This window comes from Galeopterus variegatus, unplaced genomic scaffold (genome assembly GCF_000696425.1).
Source record: "Galeopterus variegatus unplaced genomic scaffold, G_variegatus-3.0.2 Scaffold2787, whole genome shotgun sequence".
NCBI classification, from domain to species: Eukaryota; Metazoa; Chordata; class Mammalia; order Dermoptera; family Cynocephalidae; genus Galeopterus; species Galeopterus variegatus.
In genome coordinates, this window is record NW_007728898.1 from 216,549 (window position 1) to 230,436 (window position 13,888).

At 40.2% G+C, this 13,888-nt stretch overlaps 1 protein-coding gene across 1 annotated transcript in view; it reads left to right on the plus strand.

Annotated features, from left to right (window-relative positions):
- Nucleotides 1-13,888, plus strand: part of LOC103598924 (cyclin-dependent kinase 14) — a gene marked incomplete at its 3' end in the record, with an annotated part of 215,166 nt that overhangs the window by 186,167 nt on the left and 15,111 nt on the right. The window contains exon 6 of the mRNA XM_008582988.1: nt 8,618-8,681. Within this exon, the coding sequence (XP_008581210.1) occupies nt 8,618-8,681 (64 nt within the window). The remainder of the gene's footprint in view (nt 1-8,617; nt 8,682-13,888) is intronic.

Here is a 13,888-nt window from a genome sequence, read left to right on the forward strand (position 1 = left end):
TTGGAAGAGGGCCAGAATGGAGCGGGTGTGCTGGTTGGGAGGGCCCTGGGCTAAGTCCTTAGGAGAGAATGGTGGCCTAATGTGGCATGGATGTGGCAGGAGAGGGAGAAAAATTGATGGATTCAAGACCTATCTGGGAGCTTCAAATCAGAAATTTTAATGGAAATGCATTAATGTGGTTAGAGGATGGAGGCACATATAAAAATAACAAACCTGAAGAAGTTCTATAGGAATATTTTAGGAAATTCCATCCAGTCTTTATAGCCCTCTGCTCTGGTTTGTCATCCTGACTGGTGCTGAGCAGTCATGAGAGGTCCCCAGTCACCTGCTCTTCAGCATTAATCCCAATGGCGGATGCAACAGGTCTTGCCCCTTCCTGGCTTTTTGGCATGAAAGTATATCAGGCCAGAAGAGTAAATGCCAATGATGAGTGTCCTTTCAGGTGTCTACTTCTTGGTGGTCTCCGATATTCTAGCCTCCTCTCTCTTACTCTAGAACCGTGGGTCCCCAAATTGACTTTCTTATTCCACTTCCGTGATTTCTGCTATAGCTTCATGGCATATGTTTGTTTAATGACAGTATTTTTCTTTCAATCAACTCATTTCAAATAATTTTGTTTATTTGTTCATATCACTAGAGAAAGTAGAAAACCTTTATGAATTGCCATAAATAAAAGATAAATGTAAAAATACAATCAATGAAAACCAGTCAGTGTTGTTATTATGTTTGATCTTCTTGCCTGCCCAGGATTCTGAACCCAGCTAAGATTTTTCCCCTTGACGTTCTCAAAAGAATTGAAAGAGAATCAAAGAGGGAACACTTTTCTCATTACATGAATAAATACCACTTAATGCCCCATTCATATCCTAAAATAATTTCCAGCATGGGAGTTATGTCTCATACTTTGGGGAAAGCTGCTTTGGGCCAATAGTTCAGCATCTGGAGTTAGGATCACCTGTAGAGCTTTTACAAAAAAGTGATTTGATTGTTCTGGGCTGGGGCCTAGCCAGAGATGTTTTAAAAACAATAATTCTCAATGCAAGCAGTATCTGGGGGCATTTTGGAAATTGGGATTATTCTTGGTTATCATCCTGATTAAAGGTGCTACTGACTTTTAGTGGGTAGTTGCCACAATGCTAGGCCTGCAGCACTGTGCTAATCAGTCCCACCCAGTGAAGAACTAATGGCCCACCAGACACTCCTGTTAGAGAAACACTTGATTATAGTTACCCAAGCCTAGAATTACTTAAGATCTCTGTTTTACATGTAAATACAATAACACGTAAGTAACTCAATAAACACAATATTTATAAATACGGTTTTACTTATAAGCACAAAATATTTTTGCTCAGTTTTAATATACACTGAATATTACACTGAATAATATTGATGCTTCTTCTAGGCATTCAATAAATCAATAATTTCAGAAAATCTTGTCACTAATGCAGTGCAGCTCATGAATTTGTCATCCTTTGTAGCTGTGGCCTTCAAGGTGATTTGACATATAGTGCAAGCATCCAGCTACTTCATTCTACCCTTTAGTGCCATCCTGTTCTTTTCCTATTGCAGTGCATGTTTTTTCATAAAATTCTTTTATCTTTTTCATGCAATGGTGATAGTATTATATTTATTTTTACAGTTGTATGTAGTTACCTTTTATTATCTATGAGTTCCATTTCTTGGCAGTAGAAAGAATATTATAAAATATGTTATAAAAAGGGGGCATTTGGCAAGTGAGGATTGGATGCTGCTGCTTTAGAAGATCCCAGGTGGTTCCCATGTGCATCTCATGTGTGTCTCATGTGCGTCAGGTGACAACCTTGCCTCGGCCCTCCTCTGTGGCCTCTTCACTGACTGCTCAGCTTCTGGTCCCGCCTCGTCCACACCCATCTCCAGGGTTTTATGAAGCACAGATTTGGTCTTGTCATTTCTTTTTTTTTTTTTTTTTTTTTTTTTCGTGACCAGTAAGGGGATCACAACCCTTGGCTTGGTGTTGCCCGCACCGCGCTCAGCCAGTGAGCGCACCAGCCAGTCCTATATAGGATCCGAACCCACGGCGGGAGCGTCGCTGTGCTCCCAGCGCTGCACTCTCCCGAGTGCGCCACGGGGCCGGCCCCTGGTCTTGTCATTTCTGCCCTTCGTCTGTGGCACTAAAATCTAAAGCCCTTTACTCACTTTCTGTGTCTTGTCCCCAAGCCTGCTGCCTTCTCTTCTGATGTCCATTTCATTCCCTTCCTCCCCACTCTACCTGGGACAGGCTGGAAATAAAGATCTGGATCTTGGGAGAGGAATTTCAGACAGAAGAAAACATTTAGAACTCTTCAGCATACATTTGGTAGTAAAAAGCAAATGCTAAAATATGAGCTACAACTCATATTTTAGAGTTCCCAGAAGAGGGTTCCCAGAGGCAACACCAGATCACTTAGTGTGCACACACACACTCACACGCATGCACACGCATGCCTCTGTGCCTTTGCACACTCTCTTCTGCCTGGGGTGTTCTCCTCCTCCTCATCTGCTTGACAAGCCCCTAGTCATCTTATCTTGAAGGCTCATTTTCTCTAAGCTGCCCTGGGCCCCCTGCACTCTTCACCCCTCCTGTGAGCAGCTGTACGTTCTGACCTCCTGCTTCCCATGCTTTGTCTCTCCCTCCAGACTGAGCCACTCCAAGGCAGACACTTACGTTTTTTATCTTTTATTTATCCTTTGCGCCTAGGAAAGGGCTGGCCATGTTGTCAGCACTCAAAGCATTCCTTTTTATTACAGGCATGGGAAAACATAATTAAATTCATGTGTGAAAAGGTAACAAGACACATCCACAGAAATTCTGCATGCAGCCTCAGAGGGTTCTTGAAGCCCCTAAAGCCCAGATTTTATGAAACCTTCATTTAGACTTTGCATTTTGTGGAGCCTAGTCTAGTGAATTAGGTCATTTGTCTCTTTAAAACAGGGGGTTAGATAAGACAACTTCTCAAAGCCCTTTTTAATGTTATTAATTAATGATTCACACCCCAGTCAATCCCTCAGATGGGACTACCTCTTTTTCACTGCCAAATGTAAAGGCACAGAATTTTTAACTGAAAATTTGGATCCTAAGAGGATCCTTAAACATATTTACCATCTGGGACAGGTTTGAAATATAAGGAGGAAGCTAGAGAAACCATGGAATATTTTTGTGTATCACTAGTAAAGTCATGCTTAAATAGAAAACATGAGGCACATCAACCTCAGGAAAAAAAGGTAAATGCTGTAAAAAAAAAAAAAAAGAAAAAAAAAAGAAAAAGAAAGAAAGAAAAGGCAACACGTGTATGGTAGAGAATTAAAAAGACACACAGGGATATCCAGTGAAAAGTGCAGGCCCCTCACCCCTGCTTCCCAGCCACCCATTCCCCTTCCCGGAGACCGCTGCTGTTACTCTTTTCTTTTAGAGATTCCCCCATGCCTACTCGAGAAGCTATCCAGACAGAGAGAGGGGAAGTGAATGTTTGATTCAAGTACGTAATCGGCATTTCCGAGGACGTGCACACTGAAATTTGCTGCCTTTGGTCATTTCTTTCTGTCTTCAGCCACCCTTGATTTCCTGCTATTTGCATCTTTCTCCTTCCCCTTAACATATTCCATCCTTTCAACCTCAGCCTTTTCTACCACTCCTATAATTTCCTTCTCGGCACTATCCATGAGGCCGATGGACCCCCAGCCTTCCCTCCTCGCCTTCGACCTGCCCTGTCCATTGCACGTCCTTGTGCGGTTTGCGGCAGCAAGTCTCCAGTGCTCCTCTTCCTTTCCACTTGATCGTTATTTTTCTAGATGGAGCCCTCACAGTCAGGGTTAGAGGTAGGAAGCTCTGCTTTCTCACTGGCTCTCCTAGGAACTTCGTACCATCTGTTACAGAGCAGAGTGTGCAATGTCCCAGCCAAGTTCTGCTGAGCCACGTCACAAGTTTCTCTTAGAACTTCTCATGGAGGAACCAGAAGAAATCTTCCAGAACCTAAAGAAGAACAGCTATGAAGCAATAAGCGCTTTAGAGATGCTATATGTGGAGACTTTCACAGTTTCAGTTTAACAAATCATCACAGTTATTCTGTCGTTGTTCATTCCCTGGAGTTCACAGCTTGGCCACTTAAAAATCATCAGTGCTACTGTAGCAGTGCTCAAAACCTAAAGCCCTGAAGTGAGAACCCCGCACTTAGCACGTCACACCATTAGTACACGCTTGTGGGAGCCAGTTTTATGGCATCCTATCAGCCAGAATTACTCTGTGCTGCAGTCTCTTTTAGAGACTTCTCAGTCCCCTGACCCAGGAAGAAGCAACTTAAACCACAGGCATTCTTGAGGGAAAACACATGGACTGATGTTTAGCAGGCCTGAGGCCACTGCAAAAGAAAAAGACTAGAAAATGGGAGAATTAGCAAAACTATTAATAGTTTGGAAAAGTAAATAAATAGGCAAACTAATTCTTGAACTCTAAGCTTCAGAAGTTTAAAATTTGCTTTTCTTCTGTTATTTGTGAAGTAGATTTTTTTCAGAGAGCCCTCTCTTTCTCAGTGTCTTCTGTATCCAACATTGAGGCTGTCATGATGGGCAGGGTTTATGTGATACCTTCTGGCACATAGACAAGAGTAAGTTTGAGGTCAGTAAGTCATAGGGTGTGAGGCGGGTGAGGAATGTATCCCTCCACCGAAAAGGTGAGGTCATTCTTTGTTTTTCTTAAAAGATGTTTAATAGTCCAGGACATTACAGAGACACCCTCCTGGGAACTGTATATGTGCAAACATAGGGAAGTGAGACCATTTTGACATTTGCATTCTGTTACCATATATATGCTCAGGAGTTCCAAATGTTTTTCCCTATCTGAAATTCCAAGAACCATATCTGTATTTTCAGCTGCCTCCTGCTCTCAGCCCCAGAACTTGCTTTACTTCCTACATTCTTGATTTCAGCTAATAGCTTCTTGTTCCCCATGGAATTGCCTTTTAAACAGCAAGATACACATTTTACAACATGACTCACTCTGCACACACACGTAAACACACACAAATATAACTTGAACAAAAGTTTCATAAAACAATATGTGTCTTTACCATGCATGTTGCCCTCTGATATCTTCACTTGTATCTCATCCTTTGAAAAAAATGGCTTATACATATCCCTGTTACTTTATTGGTTCATTTCTTTACTTGGCTAACACTTATGTATTATATTCTCCCTGGATTCAGTATTTACCCTTGGCTTCCTATCCTGTAATCCAGCCTGAATACAGTCACACTGAACTTCATGCTGTTAACCAGACGCACCATTTATTCATTCAGTCAGTCAACATTTACTGAGTGTGTATCTGATGCCAGGCACATGGTAGATTCTAGGGATCCAGAAATGAGCACCAAGGTCTCCACTCTGAGGTCCATGGTCCGGTGGGGAGACATACGCATAATCTAGCAATTACCAGGCAATGATTGGGTCCTATGATCAAAATCTGCACAAAGCACATGGAGATCACAAAGAAACAGCATGTGATTAGGACCAGAGAGATCAGAAGGTCTTGCAGGGAAAGGTGACCCTCACACTGAAGCTAGAAATAGAGGTAGGAGTTCAACTGGCCAGGCCAGGTGTAGAGCATTCAGGAAGAGGAAGCCACTGTGAGAAGGCACAGGGCTATGAGCCGTATGACAATTTGGAGAACTGGAAGTATTTTGACATAAGCCCGGAATACTCTGCTGTCATTCACACCTCTTCTTTATTTGGCAAACCGTGACTCAGTGTTCCGTCTCCCACTAAACTGTCCTCTCCCATGTAGCCTTTCTCCCCACCCTAGAGAGACTGAAGCACGCCCTCCTTTGGGCTCCCACCTTGTTCTCCCATACCTCCCAGAGAATGCTTGTTATGTGGAAGACAGGTCATCAGTGTCCCTGGCCATCTGCCTCACAAGACCACGAGCACCTCAAAGCACAGCAAGTCCCATCCTCATATCTCTGTGAGGAGCACAATAATGTTAGCCAAATGAAGAGATAAACCAGTAAAGGAATAGGGAGATGTTCAAGCCACGTGCCCAGGTTTAAGGTGAAGCTGCTTAAATGAAGATGTAGGAGACTTCTCAGCATGTCATAGACTGAAAGGGGCCCAGGTGTCATAAGCCTGCTTATTTACAAATGTGGGGAGCACATTCTAAATGTTGATGGTACACCAGATGCATTTTTTTTTCACTGTTTATTTGCAAAAAGTTATTTTTACTTTTAGAGAATACTTTTTTCTTCTGACTTGAAAGTGTCTTGGTAGTAGAATTCATTAGTCGATTAATACAAATGAAAATCAGGCATCAGAGAAAACACACTCTCACTTTCCCTAGTACAGGTAGCTGAGCATCATTAAGCCTTTTCAAAAAGGCTTTTACAAGAAGAAAGATTAATTTTTAATTTCCCTTTTCCTTTGCCCACTTTCTGCCCACTTTGCATTTCCTGTGCAAATGATCCAGGACTGTAGGCAGGAGAAGAATTTGAGGTCTGGAATCCCAACAGTCAAGTCTGTAATTGAAAAAACAAAAGTCTTATGTGTTTTCTCTTTTCTGGTAATTATTATGAGATGACCACGATATTTCATAATCACTCTGAAACAGAACACTGGATATGGGTGAGAATAATGCTTAGGAAAAAGGTTTGCTAACACATGCCTTGTAAAAGTGGGGACAACCAGGGTAGCAATCATACTTTTATTAGGAGCAAGAGAACAGGATTCAGATTCTGACTGGATTTTTCATTGTTTATAAAACATCCAGAGGGTCTATTTCATATGTGGTGGATTGGCTGTGTTCAAGTCATGATTTTGAGCTGAAATTTCCTCCTTTTCGTTGCTAAAGTTTAGGACTGTTGAACACCTTTGTCCTTCATGTAAAATTCAGTGTGAGGACAAAGTAGAGCACTTCCAAATATGCCATGTATGCTGCCCACAAACTCGGTTGCCTCCCTCTCTTGCAAAAGTGGCTAGAATTATTGGAAAGAAAGGAGAAGATGCCTTTCGCAGAGACACTGGTATCACCATTGTATGTTGGAGGCAATGCCTTTGTCTCTCTTCTTGTCTTACAACTCTTCCAGCCTTCTTGCCTGTCACCTCCTCCTCCCACCCAGCCTGTCAATAATATGACTTTGTTTGTGTAGCTCTACCTATTAATGTAGTATTATTTACCAATTATTTAAAATTAACCAGTTATCATTTTAAAGAATTGCGTTTCTCGTTTGCTGACACCAGCTTCAGTGTTTCTGGGTGGGACATAAATACATGTATTTAATGCTGCTTCACCAGAGTGGAAAGCAGTGATAAAGCACTCACTGTATATGTGCCACTCTTTGACATCACAGCCCTGTCCTCCTAGTAAATAAATGCATAAATAATTAGAGCCCTGTGTTGCCTTGTTGCCTACTAATACCTGCTAATCCTCAGAGATAAAGTGAATGTGTTTCATTTCCTCCCATAATATCTGCCCTTCCTCCTCCTCCTCAGTCAGCCTCCAGCTTTATCTCTTGCCCTTTCTAACCTGTTTGACTCCCCATGTTTCTCCATCGTAGTTTGAATAACAGCATCTGGCACTGACTCCCTTAAGCGAGGAGTCACTGTGGAAAAAGTGGGCAGTTTAGATTCATCCGCATGGCTGGTGCCTCCCTTACCTGACCCAGCTTTCTGTGGGTGCTTTGAGTAATATCTAATACTTACTTAGCACTTACTGCATGCCAGGGAGTGCTCTCAGCACAGATGAGGTAGGTGCTGTTATCACCCTCCAGTTGACAAATGAGGAAATTGAAGCTCAGCAGGCTATTTCTTTTCCAGGTTTATATGGCTAGTAAGTAAGGGAGCAAGGATTTGAACCCAAGCAGTCTGTCTTCAGGGTCTGGGCTCTTAACCCCTAAAGTCCGCTGTTGTCAGTCAGTGGTTTGCTGTGATCCCTGACCATAAGAGCAGTAGATTGTGTAACTAAACATTCAGATGGAGTGTGCCTAGCTACATGTGAACTGGAATTGCCTTTTAATTCCGTTCACCAGATCCAACATTGTGGTCATGGAAAAGTAGATGGGGAAAGAAGGTGGGAAGTATGAACAGAAAAAGGAGAAAGTGTAGGAAGAATAGTATTTTGGCAAGAGGAAACTATAAATCACATAATCAGATATTTTAACTGTAATGAGAGAATTTGAGCATTCTAAGCTGTTGATACTGTTTTTTTGAAATATTATGATGATCAGACAGAGGATGTGGGGAAGAAATGACAGAATTATTAGAACTGTTAAATGATATGTGATACTGGAGTGAAGGACGAAGCTCATGAGGGACACATGCACACTGTCCAGCTTCATGAAGATGATAGCTTATTGTTTGATTACTTGTTAAGTTTGGATTTGATAAAATATAGCAGATTTAACTTGTCTTACCACATTCAGCTGCATTTGTTAAAACACAGATTCATCTTGGGTGGCTCTTTAGCCGAGTTTGTTTTTACTGAAATAAGATCCCTGGCACACAATAATGGAAAAAATGCAGAGTTTCATAATATGCAGCATACTGTTTTCTACACTTGAGAATTTTGATTGCTTTGGAAATAATAAGTCTGTTTCTACAATTTCTTGCTTTCAACTAGGTTCTTGGAACACCAAATGAGGACACATGGCCTGGAGTTCATTCTTTACCACACTTTAAGCCAGGTATGTTTTATTAATTACTAACGAATAAGTGCTTCCTATCGGCAAAGGGTGAAAATATTAATGTTCCCTCTTAAGTAATATACTACCTTGAAAAATCTGCTTACTTTTGCCATTATGTGCTTTATCTATTAATGGAGATGTTCTTTTGTTTTCACAATTTATTTGTCTGTAAAGATAGAGTTAATGACATCCCTTGAGAGATTTTCACCGTAAGTATTGTACTTTGTTTGACTTAATCGACTGACCTCGCAGTAACCATTAATTCCATCATCAATTAGACTATCATCCATGCCTATAAAAATTTAAATTGGGGTACTATAATCCATTTGTGTCATTTATAAGAAAAGTATTAAATTGTAAAAAGGAAACATCACATTTGATTTCTTTTTATAAACTAGTAATATACTGTCAATTAATTTGTTTAAACATGTAAAATGTTCTGAATGTCCTATGTATGGTATTCAGTATTTTAAAGTAAAATATTTAAACCCCTATACTGGAAAAATCTGAGCAAAAAAGTGAAACTTTTAAAGTAAGTTGTCACTTTCCTTCACCAGTAGGTGGCAGTCATGAAACTTTCAGTTTTAATAATTTCACTTGGGAGGATCTCAAACATGGTCTGTTTGATTTTTGTAGAAGGGATGGAAGGTTTGGAATTGGAAATTTAATAAAGTCAGTAGAATGAATTATTGTAAAATTATTCTCATTTTTTTTTCTTTTCTTGGTTACAAAACATAGTTTATAAAATGCAGATCCACCATAAAATTACTGAAAGGGATTTTATGGAAGATCTAATAGTTCATTATCCTATGAGGGAAAAGAGTTATGAATAGTTTATTTTAGGGGAACCAAGCATATTCTCTTCTTCCTCTTCCCCTCTTTTGGGGTACCAACAACAAAAAAATTGCCAATCCCAAAGAATGACTGAGTTGGGAAACTGTTTTTATTCTATTCTAAATATTTTTCTTCTGAAAGTGTACAGTGTGCTGGCAACACTTTCATCTTCTTCAGTTGTCCCAAAGAGTCTTTGTACTTTTACCGAAAATTCTAAATGTCTTCTATACTCTGAAAGTCTATAGAAACTTAACAATGTAAGGTGGATTTTTTTTTTTTAACCAAGAAAGAAGCATTTTCTAACTGATTCATTTGTTCCTAATGGAGTCTAACTGGAGAACACAGCTCTTTATAAATGTCCCAATTGTGGGCTCTTTAAGAATGCTAGCTTCCCCGTGTTAGGATCTAAAATTTTAAGTCCTGGGGAAGTTAAATAGGAGAATTTGAAAAGATTTTAAATGAATAAAGTTAGATACAGAAAGGAACAATTAGTCATTTGACCTGGTGCTGAGCAGCAGAAAACATGGAGCAACTTGTTTGTTTTGGTGTTAATAGAATTTATTTTCAACGACAACGAATGAGTACAAAAGCATTTGTTAAATATGTTCTGGAAAGTACTATGATGTAGTGCAAATTAAGCTAACAGATTATGAACATCATCACACTGGGGACTAGCATAGTACATATTTGGCATTCAAGAAATGTTTGTCGTTCTGAATTATATTGAATGTTTATAGCTGACGTTATTTATGTGATCCATCTGGTAGACATATATAAGTTAGAATATATATGTTGAAGTAATTAATATTATGTGTAAGCACCACAACAGACACATGATACATAGAAGGTAGTGGGGGTCTGGAAGAATTACATGTTTAGATGGTGTAAGGCCCGGGTGCTGTGCAGCAGGACAGCTCTTCCAGCCAAAGCTTAGGGCTTGTGGATCAGAGTAGGTATGACCAGTGCTTCCTGAGTTGGCTTGAGAGGCGTCAAGGGGAGACAAAACAATAGACTGAGGCAAAAGAAGCAAATATGACAGCTTTCATGCAGCACTGACCAGACTATCCAGGGACCTCATACTTAGGGGGAGAAAATACACATCCCCAAAGGAAGAAAATATCAGTGGTAGGGTCCACTTGTCCCAGCCCCACTCTCCACCTCCATGTGGTACTCCAAGGAGTGCCTTAGGAAGTCTGAGGGGAAAAAAAGTCTGAGCCCTGAGGATGTACTTTGTTTAATTTTTTAATAGATAATAAATTTAAGAAATTCAAAAAATCAAACAATATGTAAAAGAAGCACAGTGCAAAGCCTTCTTCCCATGCCTGCTCCCCATCTCCTCACTTCCCCAGAACCACTGCCCCACCAGAGCCCCCAATATGTTTCTTATGTTTCTTCTTTATATAAATGTAAGAAATGACAAACATAGATTTTTATTTTTCCCATATTAAGCACAAATCTGCATCTTGTTTTTTTCATTCATGCACCCTGTAGGTCTTCTCATGTTACTGTAGAGAGGAGTCCAATGTGGCTTCCCTCTTGTCTCTCAGAGTTACATTGTTTTCTGTTGTATGGATTTAACTTGTTTGCCTATTTATGGACAATTGGGTTGTTTCTAGTGTTTTGCTGTTATCAATATTAGTGCAATGAATAACCTGTACATGTACATACACATTGCATGCGTGCAAGTATATGTGAAGGATAAATTAGGAGAAATGGGGTTAAAGAGTCAATAAGTATAGACAATTATAATTTTGAACACCCCCATCAAACTGTGGTCCAAAGGGGTGGTACCAGTTGTTTCTGTTACTAGCAATTCATGAGAATACTGCTTCTCTACTCTCCTGTGTGTGGCCAAACTTTTGGATTTTGCCAGTCAGTTAGATTACAATAGGAATCTCAATATAATTTTAATTTTCATGCTCTTTTGTATGATGAAGTTGAGCATCTTTTCGCATGTTTCAGGCTCACTTGCTTTTCCTTTTCCGTGAACTGTTAATATCTTTTGCTCAGTTCATAGTTGAATTGTGTGTCATTTTCTCATCAATTTCTAGGAGTTCTTTATATTTTAGAGACATTATCTCTTTGTCTATGAAAAGCTTTTGCTTCTCTGGGATTTTAAAAAATTATCCTTTTTAAATTTTCATCAATTTTGAAAATAATCCTCACTCTCATGTCTTCCTTGTCTTGCCTAAGTGAATACATTTTACCTCAAGAAAAAAAGCCCATGGTGGTTTTAGAATAGTGCAGTCATGATTTTTTTTAAAGACCAATTCCTGTTATAGATATATGTATAAATGCATATATATGCATCTGTGTAAGAAAAACCAATTTGGGTTTTCAAATAGATTATTTTATGGTTATGATCTAGGTCATGCATAAATCTGGAAAGCTGAGTGTCTTGGTTTTAACATATTCTAACCTAATTATCTAGTAGCTGTATTTTAAGTAACTTATTTTTATAGCTAATTTCTATAGAATAAGTTAAGTTTATTAATTCAACAATATTTATATAGCACCACTTGTATGTCTAGGGACTGGGGATGTTGCATTGAACAAAATGCAAAATATCTCTATCAGGAGAGACACTTATAAAGTAAAATATACAGATACTAGGTTGTAATGAGTAAGTACTATGGAGGAAAACAGATCAAGAAACGGGTTTGGGAAGTGTCAGGAAGAGGGTCGCTTGCAGTTTCAAATAGGGTAATCAAGGAAGGCCTCCCTGCAGAGATGACATTTTACTGAAGGACACGGGGAGAGAGCCATGAAGATATTTGAGGAAGAACTCTGCAAGCAGAGAGAGCAGCAGGTGCACATGCCTAAATGGGAGGAGAAGAGGGCTGAACATGAAGTCACAGGCAAGAGGCGCTGAGCCTGGAGGGCTGTGATGAAGTCCTTCACGTTTACTCTGAGCCAGATAGAAAGCTCTGGAAGACTTTGAACAAGGCAGCGCATGGTCCAAATAACGTTTTAGTAAGATCACCCTGGCTATTGTAATGAGAATTGGAGGTCAGGGCAGCAGCAGGGAGACCAGTTAGGAGGGGAATCTGGGGGAGAGATGGTGAAGGCACCATCAGGGAAATGCCCTTACCTTGTCAAGTCCTCTTTTCAGCTCAGAAGTTAACGTTGTTTTCCATCGGAAAGTATGGCAAAGCTGGAGGAACACTTTAAAAACAATTGTTAACATAGCAGAAGAACAATTTGATAAAAACTGAGTTTTACTCTTTAGTGTTTAGCCTGTGTGTATCCTCTTCTGTGCTCTCATTTATGTCAACATAAAATTCCTTAATGTCGACTTATTCCCATAGCATGCAGGCAACCACGACAGGCCACAACTGCATTTATATAGATACAGATACAGAAGTGGATATAGATACACATACAGATATATAGATACAGACATTGAATTGTGTGCTATGTATAATAAGGAGTCTAATCTCAGAAGCTTCTGTTTATCCACCATTTACTTCTATTTAAGTTTTTCTTAACAGAAGTGGGAAGAGGATCTGTTTCTTCTTTGAACCCGACTGCCTTCCTGTGTTTTTTTTTTCCTCACCCACAGGGTTCTGTGGTTTATGGCCTCTTGAAAGTAGTTTTCTCTCAGTCTCTCTCTCTCCTCTCTCTCTCGTACCAGAGTGTCTCCTTTTATCACTCTCCTCAGGATGCTTACTGTGGGACAGCCTCAGGGGTGACAGGTTACACTGTGGTGTTCTCAGTACTTCAGTAATTCCATCACCTGTGAGGAGATTCATCACAGGCCAAACCCCGTTTGCTAACACAAAGAAAGAGTCCACTGCAAAATTAAGACATGTTTCCTTCACTTGTTTCATAGATACTCATTCACGGGAGACCTCGGCCCAGTGCTCTCTGCCTTAATTTCCTTCTGAAAGAGTAGGAGGCTCCCCCTTGAATCCCAGGATCACTTTCTCCTGTCTGCTTTCCCCCTGCTACGTCCCATGACAGAGGCAACATGCCTTATGTGCCTCTGGTAAAGTGATACTTGACTTTTTTTTGTCATAAGACAGACTTAGCATTAATTGAGGGGGGGAAAAACGTATCTTGTGTACATATTCGAGGGGTTGTTTGAACTTTGTAGAATTGTGGTAACCATAGATCAGGAGAGAAAAAACAAAGACATTTGAGGTTCCCTTGACTAGTGGAATCAGGGTGACCAATGGAGAATTCTGTGTAGGCTTTGGAATTTCCTGTCAATAAGCAGTTCCCTGGGGCTGCTTGAGCTGGGGGTAGGAGTGGTGTTTGCTTGTGCCATAACTGTTAAAGCTAAATGAATGTTTGAGCTGGGAGAAACCCTAGGGACCGTCTAGTCTGGATCTCTCCTTGTAAGGTTAGGAACCCAAGGTCCAGTGATGTTA